The sequence below is a fragment of the Miniopterus schreibersii genome (genome assembly GCF_964146895.1).
Source record: "Miniopterus schreibersii genome assembly, chromosome: 13".
Lineage (NCBI taxonomy): Eukaryota > Metazoa > Chordata > Mammalia > Chiroptera > Miniopteridae > Miniopterus > Miniopterus schreibersii.
Window position 1 is genome coordinate 2,934,294 of NC_138113.1, and position 19,839 is coordinate 2,954,132.

Below are 19,839 nucleotides of genomic sequence, written 5' to 3' on the forward strand. Positions count from 1 at the left end.
GAGTGCTGGGGCTCTCGGGGCTGTCCTCCTGCAGCTGAAAACAAGCGCAGGAGTGTGAGTCGAGGACTTACGGGGCCTCCAGGCCCCCCTGCACTGAGGGAGAGGCGCGGGGCCTCCACGGGGCAGCCGCCTGGCTTTATGCCACGACTCGTGCTTCTGTCCCAGCCCAGACACACACACCTGCTGGTCCCCAAGGGGCACCCACAGGGCCCTCCTTGAGGCCTTACTCGGAGCATCCTGGGGGAGGGAGTGAGGGAGTATATTTCATCACACTACTCAGAATGGTACACAATGTAAAACATATCATTTGTTTATTCCTGAAATTTTCCATTTAATATTTTTGGACACGGCTGAGCTGCAGGTAAGTGAAACTGTGGATGGGGGGACAACCGTACTATGACCACAGCTCAGTTTTATACGGCCAACCACCACCGGGAGCTGGGGGTGCCAGGCACTGAGTGCACTCCAGGCGGAGGGGCGCGCACCTGCAGAAGTGACGCCGTGGTAACAGCCGGCTGCGGGTGCGAGACTACTGGTAAAGGTTCTTAATTACAACAGAAACCAGCAAAATAAAACGTACTGATTAGTGTGAGATTTGTAACCACGCCCTTCTACATTTTTCAAATAAACCTGTTGTCATGGCAACCCTCTTAAAACGAGTCGCAACCTGGCTGAAAGACCCTGAGAACTAATTACGACAGTGCTTTATACTTAGCTGCACTTTCTTCTGAGGGGGTTTAATGGACCTCACTCATTAGGCTCTACAAACATCTTCTGAAGTCTTTAGGGGACAGAGATTATTAAACCCATTTTACAGACAGAGACACCGAGGCACGGATGGGTTAAATGACTTGGCCACTGACGGCAGCTCAGCCACGAGCAAGTCTGGGCCAGACCAGGCCTGCTCCTGTTTCCTTCTGTTGTTTCCACTCATGAGATTCCATCTGGTTCTGAGAGTCCTTTATCCTGAAAGGCTCCGTTTCCCACAGTGCACTCTGGGCCCCAGCTTCTGCTGCCATCTGTATGCAGAAAAGGCTGCCAGGCTGGGAAGCTGCAGGGGTGAGTGGAGGGAAGAGAGGCGAGAAGGCACCCACTGGAGGCCCAGAGGGTGTGACCTGCGGCTCTGGGTGGACTCAGCCCTTAAAGTCAACCCCCACGGCCCCCTTCACTCCCGATTCCCAGCCCTCACAGTCCTTATCACCTTCACCGTTTGTTAGATGGGGTCTGCCTCCCCCATGGAAACGTGAGCCTCATGAAGACAGGGCCCTTGGCTCAGTCACCTGCACTGATCAATAAACATGGGCCAGAACCACGATCTGACTTTGTCACTTGGTGAAGGGTGAGGAGGAACAAGTGTCTGAGGGCCGGGCACAGCCCACAAGTTCTGTTTGGGGCACGTGGAACTTGCTTCCGTGGGCCTCTTAGACAGAGGGAAGGTACAAAGGCTGTTTGGGAGGTGGCTCTGGAACACGGGGTGATGGTGGTGGTGGTGACACTAGGTAAGGAAGAGGAATGAAAGATTTAAAGAAGAAATCCTGGTGGACATCAACATCTGCGTGGGTGGGAGGTGAGCAGCCAGCAGCAAGATCCAGGAGGCCAAAGGAAAGACCATGTCCACCATGACCAAGGACTGGAGCAGGGTTGGAAAAGTCTGGTCTCAGAGGTGGCCAAGTTGGGAGATGAGCTTCTCACCCGAGAGCCACAGTATACGAGGGTGTGGGGGGTGGGTGCCCCAGGGAAGGGGGCTGTGCAGGGGAGATGGAGACAGGGATTGGGGCCACAAGGAGAAGACACTCACCAGGCTCCGCAGAAACCCAGAAGATAGAGGAGGAGTGGGGAGCGAGGCTTCGGCTCCCCACATTGTAAGTCCCAGTTGGAGCGCCCAAAGCGGGAGGAGAAGGCCCCTTGCCAGCTGGGTGCGAGCAGAAGCACAGTGAGTTCAAAGGGATGGGACGGAAATCCCATCAGGCAGGTGTCCTGCCAGCTGAACTGAAGACCCCCAGGACTCAGGATTCCGTCCTGGATCTGAAAGAATCCCAAGGCTACTAGAGAAACACAGTTGGCCTCCCTCCCGCCCAACAGGAAAGCGCTTAGCCCTACAACTTTGAAGTCCCACCTGGGTTTACAGTCAGGGAGTCTGGAAGCCACCATGGCAGAGTAGCCACTTCCTCCTCCATGGAAGTGTGTGTGTGGGACTCTCACCCAGCAGGAAACCTGCAGCTGAGGGGGTGTTTCCACCCCCACAGAGAGCTAGGCACCAGGAGCCCACACGGGCCCCAGCGCGCTGTGACTCTCCAGGCTCTAGGCCACCGTAACTTTAAGGGCAAGGACAGAACATTCTCTAATACATTTCCATTCACCTGTATGTGTACATGGGGATGGTTACATGTTTGAGTGGAAGGCGGCACCCCGACTCCCAAAACCATTCATTCAAATGTAAACAGGTAGGCTTTTTCATGGCACTAATTAATTCTGTAAAGTTTACAAGTCGATAAAAAATAAATTTTAAGACTAAAAATGATTAGGACTGGAAATTTCCCTGCATGTTCAGAAAGACGTGGTGTCCTACATGAAGCTACTATAATATATGCCCAAACATAAGGAAACTCCAAGTAGAAGGCAATTCATATTTCCCCAAGGAGAAAAAAAGTAATTTATGCCAACTTGGATATACAAACTTTTGGGGGATGTCGAAGAAATGACCCAGTATCTACTTATAGTATTTATTTGTACATACACTTTTTTTAATACTTTGCTGTCCTCTTTCAAAGTTTTGAGTAGAATTCAGCCACTCTGAGACCCAACACACTGATTTACTTTGGACTTTTCTTGAAACAGAATCTACCTCTCGGACCACAGAAGTGGAAGTGGGACCCACGCTGTCCCCCAATTGGTGGAGCCAGTCTGACAGAAGAGCAAACAGGCTGGGAGGTCAGGGAAAGAGAGAAGGACCGACGCTGCGCCAGGAGGAAGGGAAGAAAGGACGGACAGGACAGAATCCTGAGCCAGTCCTGTCTTCAGATTCAGATGGCCCCAGGCAGTCACAGGTTCCACAGCCAGGTTATGTTAATTAACACATTCACAGCCTTTCAAGTTCGATTCTATCATTTACAAGCCAAAGAGTTACCATTCCAGTGGTACAAAATCAGAGTAATACCTGAAAAACTAAGGAAACCAAAGTTAATTTTCAAATTAACTCAAGGAATGGGTCTTCTCAAAGGAGCTATTCAAATGAAAGTATTTATTTTTATAAACGTTTTCTCCGGTATGTTTATCTATGCCTTGGGAAACAGAAAAAAGTCTGTACTTAATCTTATGTTGAGTATAAATAATACCCAGTAGCTCTGATCTCTTGTTTGAGGTTATTACCATTAATTTATATTCTCTTGGTATAAAAATATTAAAAAAAAAAATCCCAAACTGACACACAGACCAGCAGCACACCTACCAGCACACTTACACACACACACACACACACACACACACACACACACACGGACACAAGTGCACGCACACACATGCACATACAACCGAGGCTGCACAGGAGCTGAGACACAGGGTGCTTCTGGGTGGTCCACTCGTGAGTGGTGGCGCCCCGGAACAGAAAGCTCCTGGAATGTGATCAACCTGTTTTGGGCGCAGGCGACCCCCCCATGTCATGGTACACATTTCCCAATGTTAAGAAACGACCACCTGGTCTACTTGATTAAAACGGGGGAAAGGACGACGTTTAGGGGGAGGGGCAACATCTTTTACAACCTGGGGATGACGTTCTGACCCGGAAGGCGCAGGGACAAGTTGCTAGATCTTAACCTCTGGAGACATGTCAGGAACTCACGGGGAAGTCCGACATGTGTGCTCCCCATCTGCGTTCAACGTGCTCTAGTGATGACCTGCTTGCAGGAGGCAAGCTCCCTCTGAATCACGTGTTGGGGTCACATCCAGACTTAGTGAAAGGGCCGTCCTCGCTTGTGTCTGGACTTCAGGTGAGCAGCAGGGCGACGCAGGGCTTTCCTTTCCTGTCGGTGCAGTTTCTCAGCCTCCTGTTGCTTCTTCTGCTGTTCAGACTTTTTAAAAGAGAAAATTAAATGAGAGGGAAAGAGATTTGGTAATCTTCAGAATGCCAACAGCACAGACCACCAATCACAGCCCTGCTGCAGGACAAAGCGGCCCATAGGACCCAGGGTACACGGTCTGGCACCTGGCCTCTGCTCTGACCAACGCTGCCTGGCAGCACCAGGACAAGGGCCCACTGTCACTGTCACACAAGAAACTCTACACCCCTGGGCAGGACAAGTACCCTGACCGAGCAGTTAGAACCACCACACAATGCTGCCAGGACGCTCCAAATGGATGGTCCCTCAGAAAAGAGCCAACTCCGAAGACACCAGTGCTCACAAAATGTCATCAACTTCTTAGAGACTATCTTTTATTTATAAGCCAGAACCACTGGTTTATTCACACTGTCTTAAAAACAAAAAAATACTCATGTGCATTAAAGTGTATTATAACCCACCCACGACTAAGCACCGCATTCACCAGAACTGGTTCCAAAGAATTTTTGGCTGTTTTTAAAAAATAAAACTCCCCTTGAAACCCAGAGATCTGCTCCCATCAGACACTGATAGCAGTTCGGCAGATAAGCCACAAGTTGCTGGCTGGCAGCTGAGAAGGCATTTTCTCAACACTCATTTGCTCAGGCCCGCTCCAAACTCTTCCCTACTCTCAGCAAAAATTCTTAGAAGAGAATCAACACAGAATCCACGGGAAGGTAACAGCTGAGCAGTTTTACAAACACATCTGATGGTTTTCACAATATATTTTTTGAGCTGGTAGAATTGCAATGAGCTGAGAAAACACTGTCAGGGACACAAGTTTCAAAAGTTGGAAGAAAAGCCTTACAGAGCCCTATGGTGCCTGCTGGACATTGACCAATATTTGCTCTAAATGCAGACAGCTGGACCTGAAAAACTTCTTATACTTGGAATAAAATAATTCTCATGGAGGTGGAGGGAGGGGAACTGGAGGAAGGTGGTCAACAGTACAAACTCTGATTACAAGATAACAGGCCCGAGAGCGCCACGTGCGGCGTGACGGCCACCGCCGCTGCAGGGCGTACGCGGGAGTTGTTGAGAGTGAACCCTAACCGTTCTCACCACCAAGAAAAAGGTTTTCTTTTTTTGCCTTTTCTTTCTATTATACATATATGAGATGAATGCTAACTAAAAAAAAAAGTTCTTATCATTTGGCAAGCCTGATGCCATCAGAGAGGACTGCCGAAGAATCAGAGGTAAATGGGCAGAGGAAGTGAACAATATACACATAGCCAATAAGCACATACAAAGACGCTCCACATCACTAGTCATTAGGGAGACGCAAATCAAAACCACAGTGAGATGCCACTTCACAGCTACTAGAGTGACTGCAATGAAACAGACGGACAACAAGTGTTAGTGAGGGTGTGGAAAAAATGGAAGCTTCGTACACTCTGCGGGGAATGTACAGCAGTGCAGTCACTTTGGAAAAGTCTGGCAGCTCCTGAAAAAGTTATGACATGACTCAGCAATTCCACTCCTGGGTGTACCCCCAAGAGAAATGAAAACACATGTCCACGCAAAACCACATACCTGAAGTTTCATAGCAGCACTATCCATAATAGACAAAAAAGGGGAAACCCAAATGTCCATTAATGGGTGGATAAGCAACATGCGGCATTATCCACAGGAAGTATGACTCAGTCATCAGGAGGAAGGAAGTTCTGATCCATGCTACAACGTGGATTAACCTTGAAAATTCCGTGAAATGGAAGAGGCCAGTCGCAAAAGAAAAAACTATATGATTCCATTTATAGGAAATGTCCAAATAGGCAGATCCACAGAGACAGGAAGTAGACTAGTGGTTGCCCAGGGCTGGGAAAATGGGGGTATGGGGTGACTGCCAAGGGTTATGGGGTTTCCTTCTGGGGTGACAAGGATGTTCTAGAATTAGATAATGGTGATGATTAACTTAAATCATGAATTGTATCTTTAAAAGGGTGAATTCTATGGTATGAACTACATCTCAATTTAAAAAAAATCTGAGGTAGAACCTTGGCCATTCTTTCCCACCTGGTAACAATATATATTCAGGGAGATCCATTGAAGGAGAACAATGTTTTTGAAAAATAAAACCATTAGTTTTACTCATTAGTTAATAGCAAATGTTTAAGCAGCCTGTCTCTCCTATAACGTGTGCCAGGCCTTAATAAAGCTGGCTAAAGAAATGACTTATAAACCAGTTGCAACAGGACCTACACTGGCAGAGTAATTCGCCTTCTGGACTACAGATCCCTAGGCAAGCTGCACGTCGCTGCCACGAATGTATCAGACTCACCAGTTCTTTAAAGTCCACATAAGCTTTAGTATTCTCTTGAGGCCTTAGATGGCCAGGACTTTGGCTTTACAAGGCTAACTCTCAGGTGGCCCAGTGACCCAGAAACCAACAGTGACAAATCCTGGGTCATAAGGACACCAGAAAAACGCCTGGCTCTGCCAAACCAAACAGTGTGCTCTCAGCTCATGAAGGGCTCTCTGTCTGCGGGGAAAATGCTCCAACAGGCACAGTTGCCTCAAGAGAAGAGCTTCGGAAGCAGCTTGAGGTCAGACACTCACAGCACTGCCGGAAGCCGAGTTTTGGTTAGTGAATTAAAAAAATAACATTAAAAATCAACTTACCCTCTTTAACGTGAATGTCAACTGCTTGCTGCCAACTGTGGTGTCTGATACACTCAATGTCCCATTTTTTGCCTCAAGTTTCAACCGATCTTCTAGGGTTTTACTGTAAGAAATTTAAGAAAAGGTAAAGTAATTAGCATTATGTCTTGATTCACCATTTGAAACAAGTTTTAATTAGGATTGATGGCACAAAGAAAAACCCTTTACACATGTACATGTGGTGAAGACAGGAAATGGATTCACTTGACACATCGGTGGGAAGAACTGGGAGCCATTTCTCCTGCTCAATAGGTACACAGTAAAAAAAAAAAAAGGGCTGTCCGAACACCCACTAATTTAATTTTTTTTTCTTCAAATATATCTTTATTGATTTCAGAGAGAGGAAACGAGAAGGGGAGAGAGAGAGAGAGAGAAACATCAGTGATGAGAGAGTCATTGATCGAGCCCGCAACCCAGGCATGTGCCCTGACCGGGAATCGTACCCCGATAGCCTGGATCCCAGGCCAACGCTCAATCGCTGAGCCACGCCCAGCCGGGCTAATTTATTTATTTTTTAATATGTCTTTATTGATTTCAGAGAGAGGAAGGTGGAGAGAGAGAGAGGGAGAGAGAGAGAGAAACATCAATGATGAGAGAGTCGTCATTATTGGCTGCCTCCTGCACGCCTCCGACTGGGGATCGAGCCCGCAACCCAGGCATGTCCCCTGACTGGGAATTGAACCGCAATCTCCTGAATCCTAGGTCGATGCTCAACCGCTGAGCCACGCCCAGTCGGGCACTAATTTAACATTTTAAGTGGTGGTTCCAAATATTTCAGTGGTTGCTACTTATCTTACTAAATCATATTTCTGAAGCCTGTAATTTAGCGCCATGGTCAATGGCCCTTATGCCACTGAAGCATTTTGTATCTAAACCAGGCACGAGTTTGGGGTGTGAGTGTTCAGTACCTCATTCCCCTTCCACAAAGGGTGAACACAAACTAAGTCCTGCAGGTCAAGCCACAGAGCAGTGCTAGAATTCTGACTCTCCCTCTCCTGGTCTTAGCCGGGGCCACACTCACCACCCACAGCATGAACAACCTGAACCATGAATCTTCCATTTATACAGAGAAGCAACTATGCCGACTGTATACCCCACCCCATTCAGCCCTGGTCACTGCACTTCTCAGGTGCCTTTCACCTTCTCACTTGAATGACCTCCTGACACACTTTACCCCAAACTTAAAGCTCATTCCATTTCCTTATCATGTTCCCCAAACTTCTCTAGGGTCTCTCTGTGTGATCTGTGTCCCTGTTATGGTTTGCTGTGCCCTGCAGTTCACTGTCATCTGCTTAATTAACACCTTCCCATCACCTCTTCACAATCTAGGTTAAATGTGAATTCTATACCAATTATGTAACACTGCATTGCATGCTGTTATAATGTTTTATTGGAAAATCAAAACACTGGCCCTTTTTGTTAACTTGGTTTAGAGGGAGAAAATGGAAATAAACCTAAAGATAGACACTTTGAGTAATTTTTAACATCAGCACGAACCTGTCTGGAAAAGGCTGAAGCAACACCCTCATACCCTGTGATGAAACTGGGAGAGAGGGGAAAAAATGAAAGAATGTGATTCTGTCTTCTATTCTGCTCCCATCTCAAAATAGAGAAAATACACTTCCCTCCTCAACCCTCCTACGAATTTAAAGCTGAACGTACCCTTTTAAAGTTAATCCTGAAAAACTAGACTGAATAAAAAGGGGGTGATTTGTATGAAAGAGCCTCATTTTTCCTGGAGTCTGACCTCTGACTAATCACTGAGTACAACTCAGCTCCTGAAAGGCCCCTCAGCTGCTCCTCGGACCGTCGAGGCTGGCGTTTGATGTCCGCCCCGTGAGAGTGCTCTCCAGTTTATGGCGACTGTAAGGCACTAAACACACCTCCTTATATAATTTGAGACATAAAGTGGCTCTCTTTTCCAAGCAATAATGTTATTAAGAAGCACTTTTAAAGTACTTTTCATCTTTAAAGTTCTTCACAGACTAACTAATTAATCCTTTCAACATCCCTGAGACAGAAGTATTTATCCTTTACAGATGGCAAAGGGGAGGTAAGACATTAGATGACTTGCCCTGGGCGACACAGGAAGACCCGGATTCAGTGTAAGAACTTCTGGCCTCCAGGCATGTGTCAGACCACACTTGTTTTATCAGTTTTGTTCAGGAAATGTGTCCATTAAGGATTCTAAATGACAAGTTTCCACACGACAACCTGCATGAAATTAAGACTCACTTTGGCTTTTTTAAACCAAGAATTCAAACGTGAGATGCAAAGGGACGCGCCCTGCGTGTGAATTGTCAGCCTAAGCAGATTCCTCGACCTGCTCACTTCCTTTCTGTTCCCTTCAGAGCCATAAACCCTGGAGTTTTAAAGTTAACAGGGATGGTGAATAACTGTGGAGCCACGGAGACAAGGTGGCACACAGAAGACACTAATTTGGGAAGAAAAAGACTTTTAAAGTAAATTGTGGGAAATTACTACTCTTTTAAAAATGACCTACTTCCTCCATGGCAGGCACATAAACCCTGGGTCTCTCTGCGTATTTGGATGCGCACCTGTAAGAACTTGTTCTGTCTGGGCCGCGGGGAGAGACCGACTATGCAGGAGCTGTGGCAGGAGATCAGACACGGGCCGAGTGTGGAGCCTGCTACATGAAAGCCGGTTAGTTCCACTTCCCTCCCTTTGAAAGTCAGTTTACAGACGGGGCTGCTACCAGTAGTTCTGAAGCCTGCTGCTTCAGTGTGAGCCTGGCCAGAGATGACTGGGAAGTAGACAGGCCCCCAAAACTGTCTACTGGAGCAGAATGGAAGAGAACAGAGCGCTGAGAGCCGCCTGCCGGCCTGGCAGAGGACACTGTCCCCTGCCTGCCCCTCCTGCCTGCCTGCCTGGGTCTGGGTCTGCTGGCCGTGGGCTCCTCTGCAGCTGACAGTAAAGAATTTAGGGGACAATCTCACTGTCACAAGATACACAAAAAACCGCCCAAATTTGTGGGGATTGCCAAGAAGACAGAGACGGGATTCAGAGGGTGGAAAGTGAGAAGAATTACTCAGGACAGGCTGGAGCGGGCATAGGGAAGAACCTACACTCTCAGCAGGGCTGTACTAAAAGAAAAGATTAAAAACGGGCACAAACGACAAGGGAAAAACCCAAGTTAGATACTGACCAGAGGCCCAGGACAGCGCAATGGTTTGCCTGCTTGAGTCTGTACAGCAAACACACTAATATTTAATTAAAACTATCTGATTAACAATAATGCTCAACTGAGAGCCTTTTAAATCACTGCATGAAAATGGACCAGGGGAGTGAAGATTTAGTCTGGCATTTAGAAAGGTGAAATTAACTCAAAATAAAGGAATCACCCTCCATAGTCTACATCACAGGGAATGGAGAAATGGAATCCACAGATATATGGTGAATTTTAAGTATTTGAAAATTTAAGTCCTTGATTTAGATACAGTGTAATGCTGACAGATATTTACATGTGCTGTAAAATCAGTGGCTGCAGTTTGCACACATTGCTTCGAAACCCCCATCTCATAAATCTGACAGCCCGCTGATCAGCGCAGTTAAATCTCTGAAAGATTCCTAATACCCACTGCTCTTGCAAGTGTGGGGAACAGGCCTCTTGTCAGAGTGCCAAGTGCTCCAAGACCTCTAGGAGGGCAATTTGCCCTTACCTATCACACACCCTTCTAACCCAGGAAATTCCATCTCTAGGTAATATATTCTAAAGGAAATTCTAAAAAAAAAACACCCAAAGAGGCCCCAAATGGGGCTTGTGGTAAGCCCCACCAAGACTTAACACTTTGGGCCTTACACCTGCTCTCCACTGTGCTCCTCATCTCGATGGCAACACTGCCAGGCATTTCAACCTCACCCGGCTACTCCTCTGTCTTCTGATGTGAAATTGGTGAGCGAAGAATGTTGTGGTGGGAGCCTGTTTTCCATTCCTGTTCTACAGTGAATGCGATGGATCTAAGTTCTTCTCTTCCTCTACCCCATAGTTCAGGCTTTGTCGCTTCCCACCGGGACTAGTGTATGGTTTGTCAGCTCCTCTCAGGTGTCTAGTGGCTCCCTGCATTTTCTCTCTAAAACTGAGATTTCTCATGAACAGTTTCTGGGAAATATGGACTTTTTATGCCTATGTGTTTTTGTTTTTATTTTCTACAACAAACGTGTACTGCTTTTATTATCAAAGTATTCACACAATGGGGGAGGGGTTGGAATAGGTTTCATTACCTTAATTTTGGCTTAAAGCACTCCCCTGGCTCTCCAGTGCCTGGGTTGGGCCCAGCATGCCTTTCTGGCCTCGTCTACGGGGGCTGGCTCCATGCTGCCTTGCTCTCGCTGCACAAAAACAGCTGTCCCCTCAGCTGTCACACCGCTGCCGCTGCCTGAGACGCCATCCCCCCACGCTGCTTTCAGTGCCCATCTTTTTCATCTGTTGAAAGACCAGCTCCAACGCAGCCTCTCTTACGGACTTCCCTAAACCTCCAATGAAGTCCCTTCCTCTCTGGTGCCCCGTTTGCCTGTCTGTTACGGCTCATGAGGATCAGCTAGGCCAGGACGGCCGCTGGCGTGTGGGCTGTGCTCCCCTTCCAGCCCTGGATCTCGAGCACTCAGCTCACACCAGGCACTGCGCCAATGCCGGGCTGATGAATGGGGTGGGAGGCTGACAGTGGATGCATGAGCTCACCAGTACCGCAGAGCATACTGTAAGGTAAATAAGTGTGCTGACAGACACATATGTTCATCTAAAGCCATGTTACTAAGCAAAGCAGAGAAGAGAGCTCACTTGAGTATGCATTACAATTCACTATTCACTGTTCCTTTACAGAAGTAGTTTAAAGCTGGGCAAGTCCAAGTGAACATCTAAATATAATACACTCAATTCTGACGTGATTTATTAATTGCCGGTGGTAACTCCCAGAATAAACATAAGGAGCCACTTTAGGTCCCTGGAGGATAATGGGTCACTGCTTGAGTAAATGATATTAAAATACTACAAGTTCAAGATTTGCCACAATAATCTGGTCAAGACTAGAACTCAATAGCAGTTTGTGCCAAGATGCCAGCAAATTGCAGGCTGTCCATACCAAAGGGTAATAACAACGGGATTTTCTTTTAAGCTCATATAAGTATTATTACTTACATAGCTCCTCTTCTCAAAAAATGTTTAATTTATGATGTTTAACTTAGTAAGAAGTTTAAGTGCAGTGTATTAACTTAGCTATTATTTATTCACTAACTACTAAACTTTCATCCCCTTTGCTTTTTACAGTATATCCTGCTAAATCCACAGGCAGAAAAAGAATGTCAGTGAGATCAGCCATGCCTCCCACCCCCAAATCACAGCCCCATTACCATGGTTACACTACAAACAACTGCTCCCAGATTTCCCCAGTCAATGGGTTGGGGGCAAATAAGTTCCTTTCCAGCAGATACTGAAAAGGGCAACTTCCTGAGCAGGTTGACGTTTGGCCAAGGCCTAGAGGACTCACGCTTTCACAAGACTGACCATGTGCCTGCTCCTGGGTAGGCCCCGACTCAGGAGCCAGGGATGAAGTGAAGGAAGCAGGACGGGAACAGCAGGTAACCTAACAGACTCAACCCACAGCCAGAGTCCCAGGAACAAGCCCTGGACAGGGCTCCAAACAAACGACGGAAGAGTATCGGCCACATGAGGAGCGAGCTGCACACGCTGCTGGTGGGAACGGAGAATGGAGCAGCCCCCTTGGAAAGCAGTTTGGCAGTTTCTCGAAAGGTTAAAATGACGTTCCTGTGTGACCAGCAGCGCTTTCTATCGACCTCTCTCTGTGCCTGGCTGCTCCAGAATGCCACTCGCTCTTACCTCTCAATTCTCCTGCAGGCTTAGCATTGCTGGCAAATTTCCCAAGTGGCCTTTTCAATAACCAGGTAAACTGAGATGGGGGTACACATAACTGAAATTCTAATTGTTAAAAATAACTTGTTGTTAAGAGGCAAAGAATGTTACCTCAGTTGCGACTCTACAGAAGACTACAGGTCTGTAGAGCAGGGAATCTGCAGGCTGGGGGGCCCGGTGGGGAAAACACAAGGACAACACGAGAGTGTGGTTTTGCAGTGTAACTGTGTCCTAAGATACACTCGCCAACACTCAGGCTACACCTTGCATCGTACTGTACGCAAACACGCTCACTCCACAGACCAGACTGAGGCAAGGCAAGGCCCTGGCACTGAAGGGCGCGTCACTCACTTCATAAGCCTCTGCTTGGTGGCAGAATCTTTGAAGCTCCTGAATTCTTCGCCTGCTTTGATCTCATAAAACTGGGGTTTGAGGACCGTCTGCTGGTCCTCCCTGAGCTGCTGCTGCCGCTTCACTCTTTCTTCCTGCTGCAGGAGTCTGCGCTGCTTCCTGACCTCTTCAACCCAGCCTTTTTCGTCGTCTGAACTCTCAGAACTTTCTGCATCACTTGGTTTTCCTTCCGGTTCTTCCTCCTCTTCCTGAAAATAAAAATAATGAGACGCAGCTCCTTTCCCCAACCAATCACTGGCCCATTATTTTCTCTTAAATAGCATTAGCCCATGAGACTACGTGACCTCGCACGCATCGGGGAAAGTGTCCAGAACTGAACAAGATACACTCCTGAGCTGAAGGCCAAACAAACTCACCTCAGCTCTACTCAAAGGCTCTTCTCACTCAGAGAGGATGTTACACTAAAGAAACAGCAGCAAATTCTGCAGGATAAACAGTACTTACCTTTTCACGATGTTCTTGCTGCTCTAAGAGTCTTAGTTTCTTCTTTCTTTTTTCACTAATTTTTGAAACAAGTGGATTCAAAAGCCTAAATTCTTCACTCTCTTCGTCTACTTGGAAGTCAGGGTTCTCAAACATAACTTTAAATCGATCATCAGTGAGAATATTAGGAAGGCTCTGTAAAAAGAACGTGAAAATTTAAAGTTAACATCTGAATAAAATCTGAGCAGAAAGACGGCTTTAAAATGTCTCACTCAATTATAAATTAATAAACTGCATAAGGCGTAGTGCATCAAATTATTATGGCTTTTTTAGAATTAGTTTTCAGAACGTTCTCACTGCCCCAGCCCTATCTCCTGCCTGCACACAAGTTCCATTACTCGGTTTCATAGGTGACAGGCATTACATGGCCAGTACACATAGAAGCTCAGAGCAAGCCTTTCTGGTTAACTCTACACTTAATACATCAGAATCTTCTTCAATAACATTTTTAATACAAAACCACTTCTCAAGGAAATACATGTTTTTGGAAATGGCTTTTTAAGTGTATAGCTACTGTCCTGAATTAAGTTAGTGAGTCTTTCGACTTCATGTTCCAAAACTGGAAGAGGAAGCAACACTGACAGTAAGTCAAGAGTTAGCCTGGTGGGAGCTGGTGGTGGGAGGTTACTGACTCCAGCTGAGCTACCTGGAAACAGGAATATTTCCATCCCTTCTAGAATAGCCTCACCATTTTCCCTGGCCATTTAATTGTTCTCAAGGATACAGCAGAAGAGTCATTTTGACACAGTAAAACTTTCCTATTGAGACCCATCCGGATAGCACAGAACTGACACTAAATTCCTTTCTATTTGTACAGTTTCTGAACAGAAAGTTTACTAGAATGTGTCGTGAACTTGTATGTTCATGCTAACAGATGGCAATCTCACACCCTCGGGGTTCTGTACTGCTCCTTATCTGCCACAGGCTTGGAAACATGATAAATCAACCTACTTACCATGGTTTATAAGCAGCCTGCCGCACAGGTTGGAAAGGCTCACCTGTGTGGGGGGACTCTAGCTCTACTGGGTGGGCTTTACTTTACTGACTGTTCCTCTACTATTGAGTAAATAAGGCTGTGAGTAGCTGAGCTCTGAATACTGTACTTGCGCAGCACAGCCACACACACACAAACTACTAAATCCCAAGGCATTAAGGAACTTGGGCTGTTTATTACTCCTAGGTACTTGAAATCTGAGAAATCCTTACCTAAAATTCCTATATACTGAATGTATGTTCAAGACCTATCAAACAACGACTAAATATCATTTCCGAGTCAGGTTTAGGTTCAAGGAAGAAACAAAGATAGGTAAGATCTAGTCCTGACCCCAGGGTGCTCACCCACAGTCTAATGGAAAGAAAAGGATCCGAGGTGCCTTATGAAGGAGGCTAAACTCGCCGAGTGCTCTAGGGGCAGAGGTAAAGTAACCCTAACAAGAGATAGCTCAGAAGGGCTCACGGGGATGTGGCATCTGGGGGAAGGCTTGAAACGCGAGTAGGTTTCAGGAGATAGAAATGTGAAGGGCATTTCCAGCCCACGGAGGAGTGAAGAGTCTGATGATGTAAGAACAAGGGCAAAATCTGAAAAAGCATTTTTTTGATGGGACATGACTATAAAGGATTGCAAACACCATGACTTCCATTCTGCAGGTGAGGGATGGAGCAGGGAGAAGAGCACGAGGGGGACGAGCAGGGGACTGAGCCTCAAGACCCAGAAGGTCAGGAGAACTCCGCCTTGAGTCTCGAGCAGCAAGTGAGGGAGGGAGGGCCGGGAGGGAGAAGCCAGGCTCACGGGGAAGACTAAGCGGACCCTGGGAAACCGAGAGAAGAGGAGGGCCCCGGGGATGTAAGGGTGGGAGCCACACGGAGAGGATTAGTAAGGTACGTTTCTAAGTCAGAGTGGATAGATACAGCTGTGGAGGAGACGCGAGGGACAGGAGCAGAAAACGGTTAGAGATTTCTCTCAAGTGTTCAGCTTAAGTGACTAGAAGGCTGGTGATACTGTGAGCTGGGCACCAACACTGGAGATCATCAGAAAAGGAGGTGTGGACTGAAGTGAAGGGCAAGAAACGATGTCCTACGAAAACAAGCTGTCTTCCAGTAAGTGAGTAGATAAGTAAACTGTGGTCCATACAGACCATGGAGTATTATTCAGTGCTAGAAAGAAATAAGCTATCAGGCCACAAAAAGACACGAAGAACCTTGAATGTATATGACTCAGTGAAAGAAGCCCACCTGGAAGGCTACATTCTGTATGAGTCCAGCTCTATGAAACTGAGGAAAAGGTAAAACTACCGAGACAGTAAAGAAGAGAGCAGTGGCTGCCAGGGGTTGGGTGGGCCGAGAGATGAACAGGCAGAGCACAGAGGATTTTTTGGGCAGTGAAATGACTGTATGACACTGTCATGGTGGACACATGCCATTATACATTTGTCCCAACCTGTAGAATGTACAGCACCAAGAGTGAGCCCTGATGTAAACTACAGACTTTGGGTGATGATATGTCGATGCAGGTTCACCTCTGGTGGGGGTGTGGAAAGTGAGGGGCTGTACGTGTGTGTGGGGACGGGGGTTACGTGGGAAATCACTGGACCTTACCCTCAATTTTGCTATGAACCAAGAAGTCCTCTAAAAGATTAAGTCTTTAAAAAAAAAATTCAGTGAATGAGAAAAATTAACAAACAAAACTGATATTATGCTCCACTGAAGGCTGGCTACGTCTAGCGTGACGACTCACACACGTCACCTGGGTTCTGAGGGATATGGCACCAGGCTCATGCCAAGGGGAGGGGTCAAGTGTGTACATTTTGGACTTATCTGTAAATACAGGATAGGTGGTACTGTCAAAGATCCAAATATTTTCAAACAGCTATTAACCTATTACATATTTTCAGGTAAAAAAAATAAACAGCACCGAAGGGAAATTTTTTCCTTTTCATCTTACTGTATTTATTAAATAACAATATTTAATAAATAACAGAGAAATGTGTTTAAAAGAATATATGTTGCCAGTACTCTTAAGATTTTTTTTCTTCCTTTAAAACAAATAAATTGCTTTGCCTAAAGACAAGCAGGAGTCGGAGGAACAACTATAAAATACTCTTCTGACCCAGCTGTAAAAATATTTCCTGAGGTTTTTCCTAGTCTAGTTGTTTGTTTCCACAGCTGTCTTTTTTTTTTTTTTTTAAAGTAGGTGAGATGTAGCCAGTGATGTTCTACAGTAGTTTACAAGCGTCTGGCTGGTGATCGCCTATAAATACTCACGTACATATGCTAAACACTTGCCATTCAGATTTGGGAACATCTCTAAGTACTGTTTATATCACAGCCCCACCTCAAAGAAGCATATCTGTAGATCTGAGTAGGATGCTCATTAATATTTTCTCCTGACATAGTAACACACAGGAGGAATGTTTGACATTTAGAACAAGTTAATTCTTCCAGTGCTGTGACAGCTGGGAAATTACGGTGATGCAGGCTGCTGAGTAAAGATGGTGGTTTGAACACAGCATCCCTCCTAATCTCTGCTAAAGCCCTACTCACTAAACAACAGAAAGGAGACTTTCTGAAGCTGCAAACCCGTAAGGACGAAGAAGCCAGGAAAGGGAACAGGAGCAAAGAGATTTTGGGAGCAAGAAAGGAAGCCTAGCACCCGACTCTCCAGCCAGAGGCATCATCTCTGACAAGGAGGTATAGTCTGGGCTGCAGCAGCCCGAAGGCAAGGGGAGCAGCTGGCATGGAGGGGTGCCACCCGCCCGCACCCTTGCAGTCCTCTAGACTCTAGGGCTTACTTCTTGGGACACTGGCAGCCAGCTGTCATTATCTAAGCAAGAGCATCTCACCAACCAGAAGAAAGGCCACAGAGAATGCTCTCTGCAGCTTCCCCAGCTTGGTCAGGTCCCCACAGTGATGAGCCAGTGCCATCTGGATGTATCCACTCGGCTCTCTATCCTTCACTCTTAAATATGAACATGACCATGGGTCATAGCAGAAACTACTTCAATTTTTTTCTCCCCAATACAATTTCCCAGCTGAAGAACCTGAGCTCCTGGACTGAAAGGGCTCCCATGGCTGGCACGTCCCCAGACTCTTCCTCCTTCCTGCTCATTCTTGGATTTTGGAGAAAGTCCTAAGGAGCTCCCTGAGGAAAAGAGCATGTACAGGTAGCTTGGTGTTGTGCAGACACGCAGGTGTGACAGCTCTTCACTCTCCCCTGACTCCACCTGATGCATGTGAGGGCTAAAAACCCCATCCCGGTAGGACACCATGGTCCTCACAGTTCTGTACCCACCACGGGGTGCGGGGAGGGACCCCAGGACAGTGGCTGTGGACCGGGATTCTCAGATGCCCTGGCAGGTGGAGCAGGGCAGGAAGATGCAGAGGAGGCTTCTGGAAAATAAAATTAATCTAACAACTCATCTTCCCATAAACATCTTGAGATGCAATTGAGACAACGGGCAAAGAATTGAGAGCTAAGTAGTGATGACTACAGAGAAACAAACAAGAAATCCATTATTAAGTCCAGGGAAGAGAAGCTGCGCAGGAAGTGTGATCAGGAAGGGTGACTCCCACTGGCCATGAAGAACATTTGCATGGTCACAACCACGAAAATGCCAAATACTGACTTACTCAGTGTTACAAAAGAACCTTATTGGGGGGTAAGGTTGTCAGAAGACAATGCCTGACATTAACAGTTACAAAGCAGCACTATGAAGAGACACTGAGGTTTTACACCAACAGAATCAGCTAAAAAGGCAAAAGGGTTTATCTCAGGAGAGGTGAATATGGGGGTGGAGGAGGAAGGGGGAGGGGGGAGGGGAAGAGGGGGAAGAAAGGGGAAGGGGAGGAGGGACAGGACAGAGGGATGGCCAATGTTCTTAAAAAACCTTGGAGAAATATTTAGTTTTTAAAAATATGTGAGTACTACTGTAATGAAAAAACAAAAACAATTTAAAAATATATATATCTTTATTGATTTCAGATAGGAAGGGAGAGGGAGAGAGAGATAGAAACATCAATGATGAGAGAGTCATTGATTGGCTGCCCCCTGCACACCCCAACCTGAGCCCGCAACCCGGGCATGTGCCCTGACCAGGAATTGAACTGTGATCTCCTGGATCCTAGGCTGACGCTCAACCACTGAGCCATACCCAGCCGGGCAAAAACAATTCTTAATTGGTACTAAAAGACTTTTAAAAATAACATTTTGGATGTTAGAATTAATCTGATGCAATGCAGTGTCTATGCAGGATTATACCTTTTCCCTAGAGAGATGAATTACTCCTTTAACATAAACTCTTAATGAAGATGCCTCTTGCATGATCTCCACGCCACAGGATCACTGGGCTGAGAGGTCATGCATGACAACACCTGACTGAGCTGCTGCAGAATCCGAGAGAAGTACATTCATACAGACCTGAAGGCAACAGCAAAACATGGCAGAAAAGGCAGACAGGAAGAGAACGGTACTTGTAAGAAAAATGGTTCTAACCAAACTCAAATCCTCACAAAACACATGGATGGTGGGAGCTGTGCCCTTCTAGCTGCGTGTGCACACGGAGCTTGGCACACATTTGCTGAAAGGACAGATGAACATTTTTACTAGAACTACCACCACCACACGTCTGTTTGGACAAGGTCCAGTTAATGCTTCATGACATTGTGCGGTGGGTCACTTTCCACAGTAGGTCCAACGTCACCTGACACAAACCTCTCATTAGACTTTCTGTTATCAGTGGCGGCACATTTGAGAACATAGTTCACTGTCTGCCCCTATGAATTTCGGTTGGAGCCAGAGAAGAGCAGACCCACACCTCCCTGACTCTCAAATCAGGAGTTATCAGAGCCAGTAAAGCTCCTGAGGGTTTGAAGAGCCGAGTTCAAAGGCAAGACTAATGAACTGCTGATGGATTTAACAATTCTTTCAAGTATTCTTTACAGTTATAATGAAGGATTCTTCCCTTCGTTCAGGAATGGTTTTAAGGTCTTCATTTCAATTAGATAAGCCTTAAACAACAAATCACACAAGCTTTGTCTAATAGCAGCCTCAGGCTTTCAGAAGGCTCTAAGTATTTCTGAAAAGAAATTGAGCTCTGACAATGGCCTGATTTGGGTCAGCAAGCCACAAAAAGCAAACTAGGGGCACATTTTACAAATCCCACTTTCTGGCAGAAGTCAATCAGGTGACAGCTACAAAGACAATTCCAGCTCCCAGCACCCCGAGAGGAACCGCTGTTTGATGGAGGTGAGGCTGTCTAAGGCTCTTCCTCACACTTGCAGGAGAAAGTACAGAGCCCGGTGCTTCTTACA

The 19,839-nt window shown here is 46.4% G+C and overlaps 1 protein-coding gene across 1 annotated transcript in view; it reads right to left on the minus strand.

Annotated features, from left to right (window-relative positions):
- Positions 1-2,709: 2,709 nt before the first annotated feature.
- Positions 2,710-19,839, minus strand: part of NOL10 (nucleolar protein 10) — a 67,020-nt gene continuing 49,890 nt past the window's right edge. Inside the window, exons 18-21 of the mRNA XM_081157156.1 lie at positions 13,495-13,668; positions 12,991-13,238; positions 6,714-6,816; positions 2,710-4,067 (exon numbers count right to left, since the gene is read on the minus strand). Coding sequence (XP_081013282.1) covers positions 3,948-4,067; positions 6,714-6,816; positions 12,991-13,238; positions 13,495-13,668 — 645 coding nt within the window. The 3' untranslated portion in view covers positions 2,710-3,947. The remainder of the gene's footprint in view (positions 4,068-6,713; positions 6,817-12,990; positions 13,239-13,494; positions 13,669-19,839) is intronic.